Raw genomic sequence first — 25,725 nt, forward strand, 5'->3', positions numbered from 1 at the left:
GCTCTGGAGCAGTGGGGTCAGTTGCACCTGCCTCCTGGCTCTGGAGCAGTGGGGTCAGCTGCACCTGCCTCCTGGTTCTGGAGCAGTGGGGCCGGTGACCATGGATAGGCATCGAGATGGAGGAGTCCACCTTGAGAAGCTACAAAGGGATAGATAGGTACAGGTGGGGGAGAGAGAGAGATGTTGTGAGTGTCCTCTGTACTTTTCTCACTACCAGCTACTTTTTTTCCTTCTACTTTCTCTCCTCTCTGCTTCCATTTTCCACAACCACAACGCTACTATTGGGCAGCCAATCTCAGAATCATACAGCAATGGCTACAGTCAAACAAACCTCTGGTGTGCCCTATGTGGGTTGACATCGAAGCCTCATCCGTCAAACCTGCCTCACTAACCGGTCTTATACATGCCCCCAGTGGTTTGCCAATGGCCCCCTACTTCAAAAATATTATCGTTAAAACTACATTCAGAATTTGGAATCAATTCAGACGCCACGTTGGGTTCAAAACTCAATCCCACTTGGCCCCGATAGCAGCTAACCCTTTATTTCACCCCTCACTGATGGATGGAGCATTCTCTTTATGGGCCTCACTCGGTATTAACACACTAGGTGACCTGTATATAGATAATGTTTTTGCCTCTTTTCAGCAATTATCAGAGAAATATTCAATCCATAGCCGACATTTCTTATGTCTGTAGCATTAACCCTATATTTCCCAACCTTCCAGAGGTAACATCCATCGACTCCTTTTTAACCCCGATGTCTGCCACCAAGGGCATGATATCGACTATGTATAATCTCATTCTCTCCTTATGTCCCACCCCAATACACAATATTAAAAGTAAATGGGAGGAGGATTTAGAGGAGATGATCTCGGATGACATTTGGGTTGACATTCTACGTCTTGTTCATTCTTCTTCTATTTGTGCAAGACACGGGCTGATACAATGCAAAATTGTTCATCGAGTACACCTGACGAAAGTCAGATTAGCCAAAATGTATGAGGATATCGATCCTATGTGATAGATGTCATTCGGCCCCAGCCACATATATGTTTTGGACATGCCCCTCCTTGCACAGGTATTGGACAAATTTTGGATACTCTCCACCTATGTTATCACTTTCAAAGCACAAAGCACACGTTGTGGCATTTACCACTCTACTGGCCAGGCGGCTGATTCTGTTTAAATGGAAGTCCGCTGCTCCCCCCACTCACCTTCACTGGATTAGAGACATACTATACTTTATCAAACTAGAAAAGATAAGATGTACTCTGAGAGGGTCTTCATCTATGTTCAAGAAAACGTGGGGTTCATTCCTTGTGCTTGTGGATGATGTACAGTTCCATACTATTGCAGAATAGCAATTCTCATGCTGCTTGCTGGTATTCATCTGTGTGAACGTTAATTCAACGTGATGTATTTGATATACCGTATATTAGTGATGCACGATATATCGCCCGCCGATATAATATCGGCCGATATGGCAGTTTTTTTTTTACACATCGGTATCGGTCCGATATCAAGATGGGGCCGATATGGGCCGATATTAAAAAATATATATATATTTTTTTTAATATTAAAAAAAAAAAAAAATCATGTTTTGCTCTTAAATAGTTTCAAAATATCAGTCATTTCTGAAAATAAGTTACGAAAGTAAAAAGAAAATGCGTTTTGGAAAATAGCTCTTTATTTGATTATCATAAAAAAGTGTTTTCTATACAGAGATATCGACATCGGTAAATGTCGGTATCGGCCAGACTTGACTTACTTGACTTAAGCCTTTGCACTCCCTGCGGAGCATAGGCCACTGACGATTTCTTTCCATGTTGCACCGTTTTTGGCCTCCCGAACGATGTTGTGCCATCCCAGTCCAGCCTCTTTCATTTCCACTTCCCAAGAACGGTGCCAGGTGTTTCGAGGCCTGCCACGTTTCCTCTTTCCAGGTGGGTTCCATCGTAGAGCTTGCCGGGTGATGTTTGTGTCTTCCTTTCTCAGGGTATGGCCTATCCACATCCACTTTCTCTTCTTTATTTTTTCTGGCGGGGGTAGTTGTTTTGTGCGCTCCCACAGGTCCAGATTTGTAATGACATTTGGCCATCTCACTCTTAGAATGCGGCGGAGGCAGGAATTTATGAAGGACTGTACTTTCTGCTTCAGCCCTACGGTTGTCTTCCAGGTCTCCGAGCCATACAGGAGGACTGATTTAACATTGGAGTTAAAGATCCTCAGCTTTGTGTTGGTTTTTATTTCGCGAGACCTCCATACTCGACCAAGTAGGTTGTATGCCGTTCTTGCTTTTCCGATTCGCACTCTGATGTCTTCTTCTGTGCCACCCGCTGTATCTACTACGCTCCCAAGGTAGGTAAAGGAGTTAGTTTCTTCGATGGCCTCTCCCTCTAGTTCAATGTTTTGCTGGCACTTTGTGTTGATCTTCATAATCTTGGTTTTTACCCTATTGATCTTCATTCCTAGAGTTGAGGCTGTTTCCTTTACTTTGTTGGTCTTTTGTTGCATTTGCTGGTGACTGTGTGATAAGAGAGCTAGGTCATCTGCAAAATCGAGGTCTTCAAGCTGGTGCATCAGTGTCCACTGGATGCCGTTTCTGGCTCCTTCTGTTGTCTTCTTCATGGTCCAATCAATGGCCAGCAGGAACAAGAAGGGGGACAGCAGGCAGCCGTGTCTCACTCCGGTCTTTATCTCGAACGGGTTTGAGGGCTCCCCTCTGTGCAGTACCCTACTTGTCATCCCGTCATATGATCCTCTGATGATGTTGATGTACTTCGGTGGGATTCCATAGTGCTCCATCAGGTGCCACAGACTGTTCCTATCTAGACTGTCAAAGGCCTGTTCGAAATCGATGAAGTTGATGTATAAAGAGCTGTTCCAGTGCTCCAGTAGCACACCATGTTACCGCGCTGCGTCGCGGAACTCCGTGCTGCGTCACGGATCTGGTTGACTCCGAGTTCGATTCCCGGACTCGCCGTCATTTGCCGAATGTCTCCCCCTGCTCTCTCTCCCGTTTCACCCTACAACTGTCGGTCATGCTGGACCAGGAAAGCGATAAACGCTAAAAAAGAAAGTTTAAAAAAAAAAAGAGCTGTTCCATTCCAGGGACTGTTCGATGATGATCCTCAGTGTGGCGATCTGGTCTATGCATGACCTTTCTTTTCGGAATCCTGCTTGATGGTCTCTGAGGAGCATGTCAACGGCAGTCTTCATCCTATCTAGAATTATCCGGTTGAAGACTTTGCTGGCGGTTGAAAGTAGCGTGATCCCCCGGTAGTTCTTGCATAGTGCAAGGTCCCCTTTCTTTGGTATCTTCACTATGTAGCCTTCTTCTATCTATCCTTTCTTCTTGCCAAATTTTCCTCATGAGGGGATGGAGTGCTTTGATGCTTGTAGTGATGTCGGTCTTGAATGCTTCACTCGGAATGGTGTCTGGTCCTGCTGCTTTGCCATCTCTCAATTGTGATATTGCTTTCCTAGTTTCTTCTTTTGTTGGGGGGGGTCATTTTCAGTGGGAGTGTGTCTGTTGCTGCTTGTATATCTGCTGGGATGCTCGCTGGTGCTCTGTTGAGCAGCTCTGTGAAATGTTCTTTTTTTTTTATACTTAAATTTTTATTTTCAGTTTTTTGATTTACAAACAAAACATCCACATACACTAATACAATTGGCGGTCAAAATTATAAACGACGGTACAATACAATTCGATAGATAAGAACTAAAAGATATAGCTGATAGTAGAAAAATTGGAAAAGGAAAAAACAAAGCAAAACAAAAACAAAGAAAAGAAATAAACAATAAAAAAATACAAAAAAAAGAAAAAAGTGACATGGGTTCTTTGGTACCTTCATAGTTTATTTTCGTTTTTTCTTCTCGTCTCCTTTTCACTCTCCTGTGATGTCGTTTCTTTTTTCCTATACTCTTCCCACTTCTCCCATTTTGACTCAAACTTCTCGTCTTGTAGCCTCAGCCTATGTGTGATTCTCTCCATTTCCTGTATCCCACCCACTATCTCTGTCCATTGTTCCCTCGTCTGTGCTTCTACTCTATACCACATTTTCGTCAGTGCTTTCTTGGCTGCTACTAGTAATATCTTAATCAAGTATATGTCTTTCCCCTGAATTCCTTCCTGTGTTAAGTTCCCTAAATACAATACTTGTCCTGTCTGGGGTATTTCATATCCTACTATTTATTATCCCTCCTATCTCTTCCCAATAGTTCTTTATTATCTGACATCCCCAGAATATGTGTGTGTGGTTTGCTATTTCCTGTCCACATTTTCTCCAGCATGGTTTCTGTGTTGGTGTATAGTTGCCCTGTATTTCTGGTGTTATAAAAAATCGAATTATGTTTTTCCACCCAAACTCCCTCCATATCCTTGACCCTGTGGTTGTGTGTTGTATCTTACATATGTTATACCATTCTTCTTCTGTTATCTCCGTTTCTAATTCCTTCTCCCACTTTTCCTTTATATATTTGGTTGTGATGTCCTTGCTGTTCATTATTGCCTGATATAGTGCTGATATCCCCCCCCCCCCTTCCTTCCTTCGTATGCTTTTACCATTATCTTAATTATCCCATTCTGATCATTGTCTTTGTCTAGTTTTATTTCCTTGTTGTAGTAGTCCCTAATCTGTAAATATCTAAAGTGGTCGCTATTCTCTAGTCCGAATCTTTCTTTCAATTTTTGTAGAGTCTGGATCTCCCCTCCTTCTGTCATTGTACATATTGCTGTTATGCCCCCCCCTCTCCCATCTTTTGAACCCATGATCTTCTTTCCCTGGTTTAAATTTGTTGTCGTGCGTTATCCATCTCAGTATCTTGGTTTCTTTTTCTAGCTTGTATTTCTTTACTATCTTGTTCCATATATTTATAGTGAATTTGGTAATTGGGTCTATTAGTTGTTCCTTTCTTCTGTATAGCTCCCTGTCTCCTATTAGTGCCTGCACTTTGAGTCCCTAATTTTTTGTTTCTATGTCTTTCCATTTGGCTTCATAGTTCTCGTTGCACCAACATGTTACTATTATCAGCTGTGCTGCATAGTAGTAATCTTCTAAACTAGGTATTGCCATTCCTCCTTTCTCCTTTGGTAATTGTAGAGTCACATATCTTATCCTTGGCCTTTCCCCCCCCCCATATGAATCTTGATATCTGTTTATTCCATTCCCTGAACTGGCTTTGTGGTATTAATATAGGTAGAGCCTGAAATAGGTATAGTAACCTTGGTAATATATTCATCTTTATAATTTCGATCCTTGAGCTAAAGTCTAGAGGCATTACTGTCCATCTTTCTAGGTCTCGTTTGATTTTCTGATTAATCTGTGTATTGTTTGCATCGTATAGTCCCTCCATCCCTCTTGTAATATTCACTCCTAGGTATCTGATCCTGTCCATATCCCATTTAATCTTGTATTTGTCTTTGATCTCCGTCATTGGGGTGTAGTTCAATGTTAAGGTCTGTGTCTTTGTTACGTTAAGTCTATATCCTGAGTAATATCCATATTACTTTCATATTTACATATCAGTAAATCCATCAGTGTCGGGAAGCTTGTGTCTGGTTGTCTCATATATACTATCACATCATCTGCGAACAGTCCTAATTTATGTTCTGTTCCCCTTATCTCCACCCCTTTGATGTCCTCGGTCTGTCTAATTAGTTGAGCCAGTGGTTCGATGAATATATAACGAAGAGCGTCGGCGAAAGACAACAGCCCTGTCTTGTAGCCCTCTCTAGTTTGATCCGGTCTGTCAGGTTGCCATTTACTTTAATCCTTACCGTTGGTTCTTGATATAATGCCCTAATTGTTTTCACCGCGTTTTTGTCTAGTCCAAATTTCTCTAATACTTTATATAGGAATATCCAGCTTACACTGTCGAATGCTTTTTCTGCATCCAGGCTAACTAGTACTGCACTTCCTCCTTCTTTTTGTATCTCCTCTACTATCTGCACTGTCTTTCTTATGTTGTCCTGTGTTTTTCTTCCTTTAATGAATCCGGTCTGGTCTTCGTCTATAATATCTGGCATAAATGTCTCAAATCTTTTGGATATTATCGATGTATACATCTTGTAATCTACATTAAGTATAGACACTGGTCTGAAGCTACTACATAGTTCCTTATCCTTCCCTTCCTTTGGAATCGTAGTAATTATGGCTTCTTTCCATGAGGGTGGCATTGTTCCTTTTTTCATTGTGTGTCTAAATGCTGCCTCTAATATGGGCCTCAGTTCCTGTCTAAATGTTTTGTAAAATTCCGAAGGGAATCCGTCGCTAAAATTGTTCTTTGCTTTTTCCTGATCGCATTTCCCACTTCCTGTTCTGTTATCTCTGCATTTAATATTTTGTTCTGTTCCTTTCCTATCGATGGTAAATCTAATTTTTCTAAGAATGTCTCTATCTCTTCTTCTCCTGACGTCTTTTACTTCCCTAAGTGTCTCTTGGTTCTTTGAGTTTTGGTGTTTTTTCTCTAATTCTTTCAGTTTCTTTACTAAGTTCTGGTATGTCTCTATTCTGGCCCTCTTGAGTAGTGCTGCCTTTGCTATCAATTTTCCTCGTATTACTACCTTCATTGCATCCCATAGAATGTTTGGATCTACCTCTCCGTTATCATTTTCCTCTCTGTATCTTATTATGTCTTCTTTTACTTCGTCTACTAAGCCTTTGTTATTCAATAGACCTACGTTCAGTCTCCAGACTGTGTTTCTCCGTCTACTTTTCAGATTTACTGTCAGATATGTTGCGCTGTGATCTGATATGTCTGTTACCCCTATTCTACAATCTTCTACTCTGTATCTGTCCCCTGTTGTCATGAGGAAGTAATCTATCCTTGAATATGTTGTGTGTGGATGTGAATGATGTGTGTATTCCCTGTCTAGTGTGTGTGTTTCTCTCCATATATCCGTCATTCCTAATTCTGTCATTTGTATATTTGCTAATGTGTGTTCTCCATCTCTTTGTGCTTGTCGTGTACATGTCGTAATTCAATACTACGTTGAAGTCTCCTGTACAGATTAAAACGCCTTCCCCTTCCATTGCTATAATATCAAAGATTGTTTCAAATAGGTATTTCTCACTGTCTGGGGTGCATATATATTCATTAATGTTACCATTTGGCCTTCCATTTTCCCCTTGGCCATTACATATCTCCCCTCTTTATCTCTCACTTCTTTAATCAATTCAAACTTCACTGCATTCTTAATCAATATAGCTACTCCTCTCCTAAGGTTCTGTTTAAAAGAACTATAAAACATATTCTCGTATCCGAATCTCTTCAGTTTTTCATGTTCTTGTTGTATTAGATGGGTTTCTTGTAGAAAAATAACCTGTGCCTCCTCTTTTCTAAGCTTCGTCATCACCTTACTCCTTTTGATTGGATTATTCATTCCATTAACATTCAGCGACATCATCTTAATACTTTTAATTTGTGTCAACTTTCCATTCGAAATGATCTCCCGTTCTACCCATGTCACATAAAATAATATTTTTTTTTTGATCCACTTTTTCTCCCATTTTTCTATATTTTCTCCCATCCCAATTTTCGTATCATCCAATTCAACCCTCCCCTGTCACGAACGCTGTTTCTTGCCTCCCACAAGCCGGCTGCAATGTGGACTAAGTCATACATAGCACAAGTCCCCTCCGGTACTTGAGGTAACAGCAGTCGCATCTTTTCACCTGCGCAGCTCGATCTCTCAGTGTCGAGGAGTAACGCGTGGGAGGCTCACGCTGCCCCCGACACTTCCTGATTCTACTGCGCAGGCGCACCAACCGACTTGTAGGAGTCGCTTGTTCACAACGTTCGATCCCCACCCTTCAGTTTTCCCTCCCCGTAATACGGCCAATGTGTATTACTGCGGACGACCAGCTAAACTGAAAACAATGTGGAGAGCTGGATTCGAACACGCGAATCCTAGCGTCTCCACACTGGTGGCGAGTGCCTTGCCCACTACACCACCTAGCCGCCCTACATAAAATAATATTTGTAGTTGTAGCCACTGCTAACTCTACTCGACTTACATTCAAAGAACTATAATAAACATTTACAACATTCACAAAGTTTGACAATTCCATGGTGTCAGAGGTAATTATTTTCTTTCCTCTATCCCCTGCTGGGGGGTGGGGAGAAAAGGCTCTCCTAGTGAGAGGTGAAAGTGAAATGTTCTACCCATCTCCTTGTTTGTTCTTCCTTTGTGGATAGTGTGTTTCCTGCCTTGTCTTTTATGGGCTTCTCTGATCTCATCCTTCTCCCCGAGAGCTTCCTGGTGATGTTGTATACCTCTCTCATGTTTCTCTGTCCCACTGCTTCTTCTGCTTGTGTAGCAAGCTCTTCATAGTAGCATCTCTTGTCCGCCCTGACCTTTTTCTTTATTTCTTTATGTATCCTGTTGTATTCCTCGGCCAGAACAGCAATATTAATATCGGTTATTGGTATCGGCCACAATTTTCACATCGGTGCATCACTACCGTATATACATTGGAGAAGCATATTTGGGTACTTGGGTGCTATATATTTGATATACTACTATTATATATGTATATATACTTTTGAGACGACTGTCGTGCGACCAAGTCAGTGTTTGTTTGTCTTATTATTTACCATTATTTAATTTTTTTTGGGGGGGCTAAGTGGCGCAGTGGTCAAGGCGCTCGCCACTAATGCAGGAGATGCTGGGTTCAAGCCCAGCTCTCTGCATTGCTACCAGCTTGGCTGGTCGTTCATATTAATACAATTGGCAGTATTAGGGGGTGGGAAGCTGGCGGGTGGGGATCGGACGTTGTGGACAGCGACTCCTACAGGTCGGTTGGTGCGCCTGCGCAGTAGAATCAGGAAGCAACGAGGGCGGCGTGTCCCTCCCACGCAGACCCTCGCCGCTGAGAGATTGCGCTGTACAGGTGAAAAGATGCGACAGCTGCCTCCTCGTGTACCGTAGGGGACACGTGATGCAAGGCTTGGTCCACATTGCAGCCGACCTGTGGGAGGCATGGCTTAACAGCGTTCGAGACAGGGGAGGGTAGAATTGGACAATACGAATTCGGGATGGGAGAAAAATTGAAAATGGGAGAAAAAGTAGATAAAAAATAAAATAAAAATGTCTTCTGTTTAATGTTGTTATCTGTTCTGTGGACAATGACAATACAATAATGCATATATGCAGACATATACTTTGATTTGTATGTCCTCAAAAAAGTATAATAAACAAAAAAAAGTGCAGGATAAAGTATTGCTTTTCCCCAAAGAAATGGATTTAGAATAGAAATCCTTTAATAATTTATGAATTTATCATTTTAAAATGTTGGCGGGTCTAAAATGAATGTTGTTATTTACAAGTTGCCATACTTCCCATGTCCTGGAATGCACCTGATTGGATAACCGTGCTGCTAGTTGAGACACGCCGACATGATGACGCTCTAGTCACTAGTGGGACATCTAGTGGATCAATGTTATCTATAGCACCTTTAAGAATGGGCTCACCTTAACCAACGCCTTCCTCGCTACGTCGCATGTTAACACTTTGGGTGCCGGGAAACGCTTTACAGCGTCTTTCCCGGCCATGCTCAAGGTGCCGAGGACGCTGTACAGCGTCTTTGATCTGTTTACATCTTTTTTCGATTTTCCCCGTCTGAACTTCACCGCCGAGCTTTTGGAAGAAAATTTTAACCGGAAACTGCATTTCCTCTCAAATTTCACTAGGTGGCAGTGTCCCCCTATTTTCTAACACTATCACAATAGGGGGAATATTGTACCCCACAATGAATCTGGCATTTGATTGGCCAGCATACCTGGCCAATGTAACCACAGGTATAAAACGTTAGCGCGATCCCAGAATCTACGAGGTTTTGGAGGAGAGAGAGAGAGAGAGATAGATAGAGCGATAGAGAGAGAGAGAGAGAGATTGAGAGAGAGATTTGAATTGAGATCAGCCTATAGTCTATATTTATAGTGTTATACAGTATAGTGGTAGTATCAGACTAATTGTAAGGTTTCAGCTGTGCTTTAGAAAGTACTTAGTCGTGCTAAGTAGTAGTACTATTCGAGGGATTAGTGTGTAGTCTAGGTAGTATATTTCAGTAGTAGTAATAGTAGTTTGATCAGTTAGTAGTTTCATTTAGATCAGTATGAAGAGACGTAGTGTAGGAAAGCGAGGGGACAATCCGGCGGCGGGTCGCTTTGTTCAGACGAAGCTGGCGTTTGGACCCGCGGTTGTTCAAGCAGCAGCAGCACCAACAGCACCAACGTCTTTGGTAGCTCCGATCGGAGAGAGCCGTGAGACCGTTGCTGGGCCCAGTAACGCGTCTCTCCCCGGGACCGGGAGCGGCTCTACCCGACGCAGTTCGAGGAAGAGGAAGGCTGCCGCTGTGGTCATAGCTTCTTCATGCGAGTCAGGGGACAGCGATTCGACCGCCCACGAATCTGATGGGAGCGCCGATTGGGAACCACCAGGTAATTACACGGTCTTATATATATATATATATATATGTGTGTGTGTGAAACGTGTATTTGATGATTTACATACTGTGACTATGTAACGTTAGTTCGACAAACCAACGGCGATATGCATGTGATTGTGTGTGTGTGTGAAACGTGTATTTGATGATTTACATACTGTGACTGTCTATGTAACGTTAGTTCGACAAACCAACGCCGGCGATATGCATGTGATTGTGTGTGTGTGAAACGTGTATTTGATGATTTACCTACCGCTTATTCTGTGACTATGTAACGTTAGTTTGCCAAACCTAACGCTGATATGCATTTATTATATTCTAGCTCCGGAATCATCTGACGATGATCTCGGCTTGGGTCGGAGGTATGAGTCTGATTCATCGCACGATTCAGACGTGGGAGTCGGACACGGTGGTGGTCGACGGGGCAACGGTACGTCATGTTTACTAATGCAATGTGAATATTGTTTTGTGCATGTTCAAATCGATAGTTGAATGATATAGGATATAGTAGGGATGTAGAGTACAGGCCACGCGACCATGTGCTACAGTTAGGTTGTCTTGTGTGCGTGTGTGTGTGTGTGTGTGTGTGCATGTGCACGCCCTTTGAAGTGGCTCTTTGAAGTGTGTAGCTATCATGTAAGTGATAATAGTTGCATGCTGGGCATGATACGACGTGGTGGTGGTGGTCGACGTGGTAATTGGTATGTTGCAATGTGAATATTGTTTTGTGCATGTTCAAATCAATAGTTGAATGATATAGGATATAGTAGGCATGCAGTACAGGCCACGCTACCATGTGCTACAGTTAGGTTGTCTTGTGTGCGTGTGTGTGTGTGTGTGTGCATGTGCACGCCCTTTGAAGTGGCTCTTTGAAGTGTGTAGCTATCATGTAAGTGATAATAGTTGCATGCTGGGCATGATACGACGTGGTGGTGGTGGTCGACGTGGTAATTGGTATGTTGCAATGTGAATATTGTTTTGTGCATGTTCAAATCGATAGTTGAATGATATAGGATATAGTAGGCATGCAGTACAGGCCACGCTACCATGTGCTACAGTTAGGTTGTCTTGTGTGCGTGTGTGTGTGTGTGTGTGCATGTGCACGCCCTTTGAAGTGGCTCTTTGAAGTGTGTAGCTATCATGTAAGTGATAATAGTTGCATGCTGGGCATGATACGACGTGGTGGTGGTGGTCGACGTGGTAATTGGTATGTTGCAATGTGAATATTGTTTTGTGCATGTTCAAATCAAGATATAGTAGGCATGTACAGGCCACTACATTTAGTTACATGGATGTGTGTGTGTGTGTGTGTGTAGATGCCTCACCCCATGCCATTTGATGTGTGTGTGTATGTGTGTGTGTGTGTGTGCAGTGTGTGTACACACACACACACACAAGATCAAAAGACATGCATCCTCTCCAACACCTTTGAACTTCGCAGTACATGGTGAGGCCTCTATATGCAAATTCCATTGATTACAGCACACACATACACAATGGCATGGACACATGGCGAGGCCTATATTTAAATGCATGGTTGTGTAGCATATGTAAAATTCCATTGATTACAACACACACACATGTACATGCTTTGATGGCCGCTGATTTATTTTGTGTTCACACAGCAGAACACTCCGAAACCGAATCCGGGGCCAATACACCAACATGCTTGGGTATGTACTAACTACATTTATGTATGTGTAAATGTATTACTATTGTGTTTTGTGAGACTTACTTACTGAATGAATTTAATCCAATTCAGATTCTGGCGCAGACCCTGCAGATAGTGACGCTGAGACTGGCAACGACATAGGATCACATTCTACTCCTGCAGGTAATTGTACATGGTGGTGACTGGCTGCTGCTAGAGCCTGGGCCTGGTGGTAGCTGGCTGCTGCTAGAGCCTGGGCCTGGTGGTGACTGGCTGCTGCTAGAGCCTGGGCCTGGTGGTGACTGGCTGCTGCAGGGCCTGGGCCTGGTGGTGACTGGCTGCTGCAGGGCCTGGGCCTGGTGGTGACTGGCTGCTGCAGGGCCTGGTCTGGTGGTGATGGTGGTAAATACAATGACAATGCGTTGCCCTAGTGTAATGTATTACATCATGTGATTCTAGAACTGGATGCTAGTCTGGACATGCCGGAACCTGTTGCAGGGCGGAAACGCACATCTAAGAGCGGTAAGTTGGCCTCACTCTGCACACCACTTCCAGCTCTGACCTCTGACCCCCACACCACGTCCAGCTCTGACATCTGAACCCCACACACACTCACTCATTCACTCACACAGTTTGTAACTACGTGGCATATGAATGTCTACAGTAGGGGTGTTATAGTATATTTGTATAATTGACAGGTCGTGGAGGAGCGAAGAGCAGGGCTGCGATCCGTCAGGAAGAGGAGAATGCCTGGTCTCGTGAGGGCTGGGTGCCTCAAAGGATCCCCTTCACAGCCCAACCGGGGTTGCTCCAGGACGCCAAGGCACTCAGATCTTACCGGCCTGCGAAATGGATGGATCTGTTCCTGACAGATGCTTTTCTGAACTCTATTGTTGCCCAGTCCAACCTCTACGCTGAGCAGTCCATTGCCCGGCTGGACCCCACGCTAACCAGTAGCAGGGCACTGCTTTGGAAGCCCCTCACATTGAAGGAGCTGAAGAAGTTCCTCGGACTCCATTTCCTTAGCAGTGTCCTGCGGAAGCCTCGCGTGGACCAGATGTGGACCACTGACGACATGATGTACACACCGTACTACTCTGATACCATGCCACGCAACAGGTTCCAATTGATCTGGCGATTCCTCCACTTTGCGGACAATACTTCCCTGGAGGTTAGAGACAAATTGTGCAAAGTACGCCCTGTAGTCGACCATGTAAACACGAGGTGCAAGGAGCTGTACCAGCCTGAACGCGAGCTCGCCATTGACGAGGGGGTGATGGCATGGCGAGGCCGCCTGACCTTCCGGGTCTACAACCCCAACAAGCCCACCCGCTATGGCATCAAGTCCTACTTCCTGTGCGAATCACGCACAGGATATTGCTTTTCATTTAAGCCATATTGTCGGGAAGGCTCGATCCTGGGGGACACGGTCGTCGGTCTGCTTGGACGTCTGTCTGGGGCCGGCTATACGCTCTACATGGACAACTTCTACAACTCGGTACGTATGTCAGCCAGGCTCCGACAGTTGAGGACCGACGTCTGTGGTACCCTCAGGAAGCACCGGGGCGAGCCAGCCATCATCAAGAACATTACCAAACGTGACATCGGTGTGGGGGAGCGCATTGCGGTCAACAACAAGGAGGTCCTGATCGTGGCATGGCGCGATAAGAGAATCGTGAAGACCATCAGCAGCTTCCACGAGGACACTATGGAAAAGGCGATGGTGTGGAAGAAGCAGAAGAAGGGCAAAGCGCTGAGGGTGGAGATGCTCAAGCCAACATCAATCCTGGAGTACAATAAATTCATGAACGGCGTCGATCAGCTGGATCAAAATATATCGTACTATCCGGTTACACGTAAGACTGGAAAGTGGACCAAAAAGTTTGTGATGTATCTGATCCAAATATGTATCTTCAACGCGTTTGTCTTGTACAAAAAAAAGCACCCACAAGGGCATTACTCCAACCTCTTCCGGTTCACCAGGGCTGTGGCGCGGACCTACACAGACGGTAAGGAGAAGAAGATTCCTGGGGTGACAGCGGAGATGGAGGCGGAGGCGGAGGCAGGGGAGGAGGCAGGGGAGGAGGCAGGGGGTGGGGATGAGGAGGAGGCAGGGGCTGAGCAGGTGGGGCGTGTCGACCCTAGGGCCCCACTGGGGGACCCGCAGAGCAGATTAGTGGGTGGCTTTGTGAAGCATGTAATGGTTGCATACAAAGCCACCCCGAAGAGAAAGCTACCGTGTAGGAAATGTCGTGTCTGCAGTAGGCGTGGCATCAGGAGTGAGACCAGATATTTTTGCACATCGTGCAAAGTCCCCCTGCATCGTGACAAATGCTTCGCTCTGTACCACACAAAGAGGGATTTCTCTAAATAGTTTCTTTATTAGTTGTCATACAGAAGTACAGACTACTTCTAAATAATCCGGCACACAGAAGTACAGATTACTTCTAAATAATCCATCATTGTGTGATACAGACAGAACCATGTGTACCGGTACATAGTATAGCTAGCTGAGTGTAGTATAGTATAGTGTAGTATAGTATAGTATAGTATATTGTAGTATAGTATAGTATAGTATAGTGTATGGGTAGTTGCACTGTTTTCTGTACAAGACAAATGCGTTGAACACATGTATTTGGGCCACGGTTGTCGATATTGCATAGGCATGTTTGGACCACTTGCAGATGAGACGTTATGTTAGCGATCTAGCTGTATCGACTCCATTCATAATTTGCATTGTGTGTGTATATAGTTTTTTTTTATTTATCTTTTTCCCCCCTCATTTTTACCGTTTGCACAGAACCAATGGTTGCTGACAGTCACCCAGTTTAAAAAAGTATATACTGTAGGTAACATACCACACTTTTCTAATGCAGTCCATTGGCCTATTATTTATATACTTTGGAAGCATGTATTGGATATTTTTTGGTCCACAGATCATCTGGCGCTTCATCCATTTATCAATGGACAATGCAGTCATCGATGCGAGAGACCAAGTAAGATATGCCCTGTAGTTCATGTGACGTGAATGTTACCAGCAAACTTCTAAATGCACTGAAACAATGGTTGGTTATCCTCCAGTGTTCACTTTTTATAAGGTATTGTCTTTGTAAATTACCATAATCCTATACTGTGAATGTTACCAACAAACTCCTAAATGCACTGACACAATGGTTGGTTATCATCAGCCAGTGTTCACTTTTTATAAGGTATTGTCTTGGTAAATTACCATAATCCTATACTGTGAATGTTACCAACAAACTCCTAAATGCACTGAAACAATGGTTGATTATCCTCCAGTGTTCACTTTTTATAAGGTATTGTATTGGTAAATTACCATAATCCTATACTGTGAATGTTACCAACAAACTCCTAAATGCACTGAAACAATGGTTGATTATCCTCCAGTGTTCACTTTTTATAAGGTATTGTCTTGGTAAATTACCATAATCCTATACTGTGAATGTTACCAGCATATAATGCACAGCAACAATGGTTGGTACTGATGACTTGTCACCCAGTTTATTGAACATATTTTACAATAAAAATGTTCATGGCATCAAAGTTTCAAGTTTTTTGCATTGTAAAGTATTCTGTATTTTATAATAATGTTGTCTGGACCTACACCAGTAGTTATAAAACTTACTTGTTCATTAGCGCCAGGCATATCAATCAAATGACCAACAAAGTAATCAATCAATCAAACAAATCAATCTATGAATCAAACTATCAACAAAACAATCAAACATTCTATCAAGCAAATGACCAACAAAGTAATCAATCAAACAAATCAATCTATGAATCAAACTATCAACAAAACAATCAAACATTCTATCAATCAAATGACCAACAAAGTAATCAATCAATCAAACCAATCAATCTATGAATCAAACTATCAACAAAACAATAAAACATTCTATCAAGCAAATTACCAACAAAACAATCAAACATTCTATCAATCAAATGACCAACAAAGTAATCAATCAATCAAACAAATCAATCTATGAATCAAACTATCAACAAAACAATCAAACATTCTATCAATCAAATGACCAACAAAGTAATCAATCAATCAAACCAATCAATCTATGAATCAAACTATCAACAAAACAATCAAACATTCTATCAATCAAATGACCAACAAAGTAATCAATCAATCAAACCAATCAATCTATGAATCAAACTATCAACAAAACAATCAAACATTCTATCAAGCAAACTATCAACAAAACAATCAAACATTCTATCAATCAAATGACCAACAAAGTAATCAATCAATCAAACAAATCAATCTATGAATCAAACTATCAACAAAACAATCAAACATTCTATCAATCAAATGACCAACAAAGTAATCAATCAATCAAACCAATCAATCTATGAATCAAACTATCAACAAAACAATCAAACATTCTATCAAGCAAATTACCAACAAAGTAATCAATCAATCAAACAAATCAATCTATGAATCAAACTATCAACAAAACAATCAAACATTCTATCAAGCAAACTATCAACAAAACAATCAAACATTCTATCAATCAAATGACCAACAAAGTAATCAATCAATCAAACAAATCAATCTATGAATCAAACTATCAACAAAACAATCAAACATTCTATCAATCAAATGACCAACAAAGTAATCAATCAATCAAACAAATCAATCTATGAATCAAACTATCAACAAAACAATCAAACATTCTATCAATCAAATGACCAACAAAGTAATCAATCAATCAAACAAATCAATCTATGAATCAAACTATCAACAAAACAATAAAACATTCTATCAATCAAACCAATAAAACAATCTGTCAAACAATCAATCAATCAAACCATCCATCCATCCATCCCAGTCTAAATTGCTTTATAACACGTTCAGTACCTATTATCACCCCGCCGGCACACCTTTCATAAAAGTGCCTGTAACTTCTGTTCTAAATAATTTACCTCCACTTTTATCTTTTGTTGACGTTTTTTAACTTGTAATTGTGAACGAACGAAGACATGCAGAAACAAACGGTTTTTTGCATTGTGTACATCAACTTGTCGTCTTCAAATGAGCCCAACCATTTCCCCATAGTTATAATATAAAATATAGAAATAGCTCCGCTAAGATCATGAGATATGCTAGAATCGTCCAGGAATCCTGGCAACCCACAGTCATTTTCCGGATTTTTGGCCGGCACCCAAAGTGTTAAAGTAAGTTTCTTTCTAGTTTCTTTCCCCGCTTACCTTACGTCCCACTCCCATGTGCCTAATAAGGGTAGCGCATCGGCGGTGGAGGCGCTCTGTCCGCATAGGGGTCTCTGGGGCGGGGAGCTCCATACATCGGGGCCCTGGGCACCAGAGACAGCCGGGAGCGCTCGTAGGGGTAGCCGTTACCGGCTGCGTGAACGGGGGGAGGTGGCGCCCGCCGGATAGGGCTTCTGTCACGGGCGTAGTAGGCGGACGGAGGAGGGAGGGGGCGCCGCTCGTACAGGTAGTCGTTAGCGGCCATGTGAGCGGGGGGAGGTGGCGCCCACTGGATAGGGCTACCGTCAGGGGCGTAGTAGGGGCGCTCCCATACCAGCGGTATGTCGTCATAGTCCTCGGCAGTATAGGGCCCGGCACTGTACTTCTCGTAGTAGTCCACTACCCCGCAGTCGTCGTGCTCGTCGTAGCAGTGTTCGGGGTAAGCTGGTCGTCTCGGGGGAAGTTGGGGGTAACCAAGCATGCAGCCTCTGTAGGGGGGCTCGGGCCTCTGCCCCGGGTAGGGTGGAGGGAAGTGACCTCCCCTCCCCGGTGGAGGGAAGTGACCTGCCCTCCCCGGTGGAGGGAAATGACCTCTCCTCCCCCATGGAGGTGGTGGTGGGGGGTGGTAGTAATAGTCCTCCTCCTCCTCCTGCTGGTCCTCTTCCGCCATCCCTCTAGTCATTTCTCTTCTCTTGGATATCTGAACATGAATGCACTTTCCTGGGAGAAGACAATGTATGAAACTAATTCAAATAAAAGGTTTAGTGATACTAGTGCATATATATTATAATATATATATTATAATAATATATATATTGCAATATTTTGCTCATCCTTACACCGATGCCAACAATTGTTTTTGCTCGACAATCCCACTTTGCTGCAATAGAAATTATTTGAGTGAGGTGCCTTATCTTATTAGATAAAACATGTTGTCTATCTATATTAGGGCTGTAACGGAACACAAAAACCACGGTTCGGTACGTACCTCGGTTTTGAAGTCACGGCTCGGTACGATTTCGGTACAGTGGGGGAAAGTTTGCAGAACGTGGCTTTCCATGTTCCACTAGGGGGTGATTTAGTGTGCAGTTACTGTTAAGTAGGGCTACCAAAGGATATTCTATAATCAAATCAAATATAATAAAAATGTCTCTGCCTCGACTTCTTGCGTGGGCCTGAATGCGCTGCATGACGGATAGGAGACACGCGACGTCACTTTCATTGAGCTGAAGAACGTGCCAGTACTAAGTAGTAACAACAACAACAACTGCATGGTGTGATGGCAGAGTTCAGAACCCAACTCAGCCGCGAAGACTCTAAAAGCCCTGTTTGAATATACTTCGGATTTTGATCAACTTGTGGAACCTTGAGACAAAGTTGTATGCAAGCTATGTAAACTACAGCTGGCCTACCTTCTTTTTTTATGCCTACCTACCTTATTTTTTTTATTCTTTTTTATTCTATTTTGAGAGTTCTAGCATCAATAATGTAAGTAGCCTACTTTATTGTAAATCATCCCTCACGGTAAAATTTATAGATATTGAATAATGAATAAGAGACAGAAGCGTCATGCAGGTCCCTAATGGTTTGATTACCGTTTCCCATTCCATGCCAAGGAAAAGATATCGTTTCATGTTTATCACATGTTGTCCGGAGGCACATTGCTGTATATGAATGTCCGTTCTATATGCCGGCAACTTTCATTAATTTGATCTCGCTCCGAGAGACAGCCTGTTCTCAATCTAGCACAGATTTCTCCTGCATTTTTCGAGGATCATCCAACACACCATTCGAAAGTTGAATTTTCTGCCTTTCGATCGCCCCCACACCCAATCAGCTGTGTGCTTCGGGTCCCGAGTTACTTGGCGATATATCCGGCGAGCGTCATCCAAAAAGCAGCGTCATCAAATGACCACGTCCGGTTGTAAACGGTCTAGAACTGACCAATCACCGCTGAAAATTATTGATCACCATTAGGGATGCACCAAATGGGAAATTCTTGGCCGAAACAAATACCGAAAATAGGAAACAGTTGGCCGAAAACCGAATGCCGAAAATGATTAATATAAATATATATATAATGTATATATACATTTTTTTAAGCTACCTGATTATGGCAAAAGACATGATTATGGCAAAACTTTACTTAAATAATATTAATAATCACTATTCTGGGCCCATAAAACATTTATTCAGCACTTTTGAATGCATACATTAATTCCAGACTGACTGCTGAAAGATTGTACAATTTAAACATTTTCTCTTTGCATACAACAAAATGTGCATTAAAGTCAAGTGCATTTTCTTTTCTCTGTAGGATAACTACAACAAAGTGCATTCAGAACAAAGCCAATGTGCTTTAAAACTGCATAAAGATCTGCATAATGACGTAGCTTACGAGAGACAGGTCAAAGAGGAATGGAAGCATTGTTAGCTAGCTTAACGCTAACGTTAGTTAAACCGGTTTTAACCGCAACGGGCATATAGTAATGGCGAGGATATAAAGCATGTTAAAGACGCATTTATTGGATGCGTTGCTCGCAGAGTTTACATAGAAACAGCGCGACTCCCAAGAGAGAGAGTTAGTTATCACAGGCTGCAGAACGCAGGAAGAGCTGCCAAGCTGCTCACGTTATATGTTGCGCATGCTACGCATGTCTGTAGCCGCGCTTTGATTACGTCATCACAACAACACTTTAGGTTACGAACGTTACGCAACCCTGTTCTTTGACATTCTGTGATATATTTTCGGTGCTAAAACCCTTTCGGCCGAAAGCCGAAAGTGCCTTTTTAACCATTTTCGGCCGATAATTTTCGGTGGCCGAATATTTGGTGCATCCCTAATCACCATTGTAGCCAACAAGTGTCCGCTCCGAACGAGACAGGTCCCCCCCACCCATTTGGACCTGTACTACATAAGACTTCAGGCTATGGAACCGCAGTGTTTTCCAGCTACTACCTCTATGCTGGAATTTAACAACAGGAATCTGGCAACCACTAAACAGAAATGCAAGTACAAACTAGGGATGGCACGATACCACTTTTTCATGTCCGATACCGATATCACAGCCTTGAGTATCGACCGATACCGATACCGATCCTACCCCCACCAAATTTTTTTAAATTGAGTTTGACTTTTTGTTCTTTGTTTTATTTGTATTTTTTATATGCATTTATTATTTGAGCGGCTTAAGGCTATATCTGTAGTACTTGATGTTCGTTTGTTGTGTTGCATATTTGAAATAAACGTCAATCAAATCAAATCCCCCCTCTTAAAAACAAAAACCTTATTATTTTCTCGGTTATAAGCTTTGCTTTGTTACTGTCTGCAGGGAGTTTCTCGCGCTTCTGAAGAGTTTCCAGCGACGTTAACTGCTGCTGCAAAACATTCCTCGGTATTCGTTGCACGTATGAACTCAACATAACGTTACTCGGTTTCCATGAAGTGTTTAATTAAGTCCATGGAGTTTCCAGTGTTGCTGCCACCGTTGCGTTGCAGATGGTACACTCGGCTGTGTCGTGTTATTCCACAAGTATACACGCAAGTCCTCTGTATTTGTTTGCGAGTGTCTTTATTCTGTTAGCTCCGTAGCTAATCCGCTCCTAGTAGTCTACCTGTCTGTGACCCCAGTACGGTGGCCTGTACTCTCTCTGTGTCGTATCAGCGTGCACACATTAACATGACACCACCCGGGTCTGCAGCTGGAGTAGTGTTGTCACGATACTGGAATTTCGACTTCGATACGATACCTTGAAAAGTATCGATACCATTTCGATATCAAAAAGAAATATATATATATATTTTTTCTTTTTTTTTTTTATAATTTTTTTTTCTTTTTTTTTTTTTAGCTTTTGTTGCTGGTTGATTCTCCTCAGCTTCTCTCTGGTACTATAAGAGAAGATAAATATAACACTTTTAAAACCCTTTGTTTATCTTTAGATCACACATTTAAAAATAACTGTTCATCTCACTTCAATCATTTTTATTGCAAATGCAGAACATGGTATTTTCTCAAGCAGACAGATGTAAACACTGTAATCTGTGTTGCATGTACCTGACAAACTGAACTGTTTGTATTACAGTTAGTAACAGTTTTTATTTTTATTTAAAGATAACGAGAGAGAGAGAGAGAGAGAGAGAGAGAGAGAGAGAGAGAGAGAGAGAGAGAGAGAGAGAGAGAGAGGCTATGCTCGGAGCATTTTAGTAACGTTACATTTTCAACAAGATTGCTGCTATTTAAACACTTCATGGAAACGGGGTAACGTTAACCTTATGTCGACTGTAGTATTGTATGACCCCGACATAACGTTTAAACGTTAACGTTACTCCGTTTCCATGCAGTAATTATAAAGGTGGGCAGCTAAGCTAACGGAGCTAACGGCTAGCAGTAGCTAACGTTAGCTGATAGCTGTAACGTTACAACGAATCAGCTGTTGATATTATGCGCCATCAGTAGACAACGTATCATGTATTAAACTAGAGTTAATGGTTTAATGCTTCAGTCACAGTGACGTTGAAAGAGCAGCTGTCACGAACCTCTTTCATTTCTTTATGGAGATCCGCGCTGGCACTGCTCTGTAACACCGCTTGCAAATAGCATTGGGGCATTTTTAGCTTGTCCTTCGTTGTTTACTTCAAACCCGAAGTACCTCCAAACAGCACTTCTGCTGTTTTCTTTATCCACAAGCACAAGTTGCGGAGGCTCTGCATTTGCCATCTTCAGCTAAAATGTCTGAAGACGGCTCTGTGAGGGGGAGGGCTGGAATCGGAGGAGGCGGAGGGGCAAGCGCGCTCTGAACAGCGTGTCATCAACTTGCTGTAAAACACTCGCCAGCTGGTACCGATACTGCAGAAAGTATCGGTATTTCGGGAAATGAGTATCGAAGCCGTTTTAAATATTCAGTATCGATATGTATCGATACTTCGATATTTTTGACAACACTAAGCTGGACCAGGGTTTCCGTTAGAAAAAATTGTTGCCGGTCTCAGGGTCCGGTAGATTTAAATCTACTGGTCAAATGAGAGAAATTCCGGTCAGAGTTTATTGAGCTTAAAAACAATTGATAGGCAGGCTATATAAAGAATGACATCCTCAAGGCATGTAGATTTATAATATTTTAACTTAAAACTAGGCTACTTTTGCGTATACAGTCATTATATTCCAAATAAAATAAGTCCCGAGACTCCGTGCTGCTGCCGACTTTAAATCAAATAGGTGTCTGTGGGCAGTCGCCCGACATTAATAAACAGCAGTCTGTTATAATCACATTTTTATGAGCTAACGAATTCCGTTATATTGGACATTTGTATTAATTATATCAAGCGAAGAACTGAGAAATTTGGCAGAGAGAGACGGCAACATTATCGTGGGTTTGCGTGACGACTCTCTCCACCTCCCAACGACTTATTTGCGAGAGTATGCCGCTGCAGAGCAGCAGATTCAGCTGTTTTCAGGCTCTATCTGGGGACCGCTCAGCAGCGCCCCCCACCCAACAGCTGAATTGCCAATGGCTGAATTGGAGTATTGCACTGTGCCGGCACAGATGGTGTGCAGCTGCGGCTCTGCAGCTGCATGCAGTCGCAAATCTAGCAGCAAGCTCCCGCTGACAACAGCGTTGTCATTATTAGACCTGCTTGGTGAAGCAACGATGAAACAAATGTAATGATTGTTTCGTTCATCGCATAGGCTATTTAATTTTAGCCTATTTTAATACAATTCAAATAATCAAATTGTGCTTAGAGGGAATTATTTTCACCGGACATTAAGACCGGAGAGATTAAATATGTCGGACTTCAACAGATTTTGCCGGTCAAATACCGGTAATTACCGGCTAACGGAAACCCTGAGCTGGACCCTATTGGGCTGTTTTGCCTTTTTCTTCTTTGAGCTTAAAATAACTCCACACAGCCGACATGATCGCGGCGCGCTGCTAACAAGACTCACGTTTAGCTAACGATAACGTTGTCGCGCTACTACTGTTCACGTGATGGCGTGCTTTACAGCATGTATCGGATCGGAAATTACTCAAGTGTTTTTCCGATATCCGATCCCATAAATTTGGATTTAGAGTATCGGAGCCATCCCTGGTACAAACTACTTTTACTTCAGCGTGTTCAAACCTCAGTTTCTCCAATACATTAGCACTCAAAGTGATTTTTCTTTATTGACTTAGCAACTTTCAAAAGAAAGAAACCAAGCTCATGCATGTGCAATAAGTATAAAGCTAAACTCTGCAAAAAAAGTATGCAGTGGTCAAAAACAAAAACTGCACCATTTTGGGAGTGATGCTCAACTCATTGGACGCCAGAGGTCGCTGTGGGCGTATGGCCGTTTGTGCCAGCGCTGTAAAGAAATGGGGGTACATGCCGGTGTTTGTAGTGCTAAAACTATATTAAATATTATAGCTATGGACCTAATGATATAGTTGATTGTCATTGAGTTTCTTATGGTCAAGATGCAAAAAACAGCTACTTTTTTCATCAATACATTCCCGTTTTATACCATAGTGAATATGAGTATAGTTTCAGAGTAATTCTGTGTAATCCCAGGAAATCACTATAAATCGTGCCATTCCTCGCCTGGATCAATAATCAATCTGAAATCAACGCTAGGTTATTGGTATTATGTTTCATCATGGATGCATGAAATGGGGGGGGGGGGGGGGGGGGAGCCACCCCTCCGTGCTTTGATCGCAACCAACGGGACACGGCACGGGGAAAGAATTATCGGATCAACGCAAGATTGATAACATATCCTTAACAAGTCCTTACCTTGTCTATGATGTACTGCAAAAAGAATAATCCAATTATCTGATCGCCATTCCAAATACTGATCGCGATCGTGTTTCCAACGTAATCCAGCATTGACCATGAACCCGGGGGGCCCGACCCTCGTCGATGCATGTGTTATAAGCGCTTGTCTTGCCGGAGTATTTAGACCCCGCCCACACGCCGCAGCTCGGCCCAGACAACAAGCCACATCGTTTCAAATGGAGTGCAATAGCGGCCGCAAGGCGTTAGGCGGCGGTATTGGACTTTTACAATTTCAGACCCATCCCCAGTGATAACACACAGCTGCCTGCATGTTTATGAATGTAAATAGCGAATGAAAGAAATAACGATCCAATAACGAGTATACTCGTTGTTGGCAGTATTCGATTGGCAGGCTATAACGAGTCGACTCGTTGTTGGCGGCCATTGAGTTAAGAGGTTAAGTTCTGCATGAAAATAAAAAGTTCTGCCACATCCGTTAGTGGTTAAAGTAACGTTGCCTTTGTTTGGTACACAGCGCGTAGTGAACTGAAGGGCCAGTGTGAATACATGTCCAGTTACACCCCTAATATATTATATTCTTATTGCAGATGTTGAGTTTTCAGTTGGGGACATAATTTCCAGTTGAAAAAAGGTAATAAATCACAATATTACAGTATCATGAATAGTATTGTGATAATATCGTGTCCAAAAAACACAAATAGATAACAAATAACACAACAGTAAAATAGTGCTTAAAATTGGGGAAATTCACAGAAACCCTCCTCTTCCCCGGTATCCGATATCAGCATTGGTACATCCCAGTATCTCCCCAATTTCAACACCGACTTACCCCCCAACTCGTGGTTGTCCAGTCCCTTTATGGCATCTATGGCCTCGTCGGAGTTGGCCATGTGCACAAAGGCAAAGTTCTTAATGGCGGTGCACTCTGTGACCTTGCCGTACTCTTCGAACAGAGTGCGAAGCTGCGCGCAAAAGCCCATCTCCACGTTGGATATGTGGAGCTTGACAGGGAACTGGTTCTTCCCCTTGCTGTGCATCACGGCGAGGGGTCTGCCGTGCATCTTGTGCTTGTTAAGCTCTCGGATGGCTTTGGTAGCCGCCTTCCAGTCTTCTATGTGGACAAAGGCATAGGCTTTGTCCTTAGACTTGACGCATTCCGTAACCAAGCCGTACGGACTGAACAGAGCTTCAATCTCTTCCTCCTCTGCATCATAAGGGAGGTTTCCGATGAAGATTTTCACCATTGTCGTCGTTTCAGTGAACAGCCTAAAAAAACACGGGGGGAAAAGTGCAAGTTAGGATTTTAGGCCTACGAATAGATGCATGGATCACAGGGCATTCCCTAAACCAACTGTTCTTAAACTACGGGTCGCGACCCAAATAATAATAATAATAATAGATTGGATTTTAAGAGAGAAGCGCCTTTCTCAGACTCAAGGACACTGTACAAGGAAAGGATGGAGAGAAAAAAAAAAAAAAAAAAAAAAAAAAAAAAAAAACAGGTGGGTAGGTTGGCAACTTAAAAACGTAACCCTAGAACAGCGGTTCTCAAACTACGGGTCGCGACCCAAAGTGGGCAGGTGGGTAGGTTGGCAACTTAAAAACGTAACCCT

At 42.7% G+C, this 25,725-nt stretch overlaps 1 protein-coding gene across 1 annotated transcript; it reads right to left on the reverse strand.

Annotated features, from left to right (window-relative positions):
* LOC311245650 (uncharacterized protein) lies at positions 1–25,380 on the reverse strand. The gene is made up of 3 exons (XM_084335582.1): positions 24,942–25,380; positions 17,338–17,901; positions 1–139 (listed from the first exon to the last, which is right to left on the reverse strand). Exons 1-2 carry the CDS (start codon positions 25,354–25,356, stop codon positions 17,360–17,362), a joined length of 957 nt encoding a protein of 318 aa, XP_084191708.1. The 5' UTR covers positions 25,357–25,380; the 3' UTR covers positions 1–139; positions 17,338–17,359.
* Positions 25,381–25,725: the final 345 nt, after the last annotated feature.

The sequence above is a fragment of the Notolepis coatsorum genome (genome assembly GCF_963971535.1).
Source record: "Notolepis coatsorum genome assembly, chromosome: 1".
NCBI classification, from domain to species: Eukaryota; Metazoa; Chordata; class Actinopteri; order Aulopiformes; family Paralepididae; genus Notolepis; species Notolepis coatsorum.

Coding starts and splice junctions, on each gene's coding strand:
- LOC311245650 (XM_084335582.1), bottom strand. CDS start 25,356: ATGGTGAAAATCTTCATCGGAAACCTCCCTTATGATGCAGAGGAGGAA. Junction 17,902..24,941: donor GGACAACCACGAGTTGGGGG/GTAAGTCGGTGT, acceptor CGGGGAGGGCAG/GTCACTTCCCTCCACCGGGG.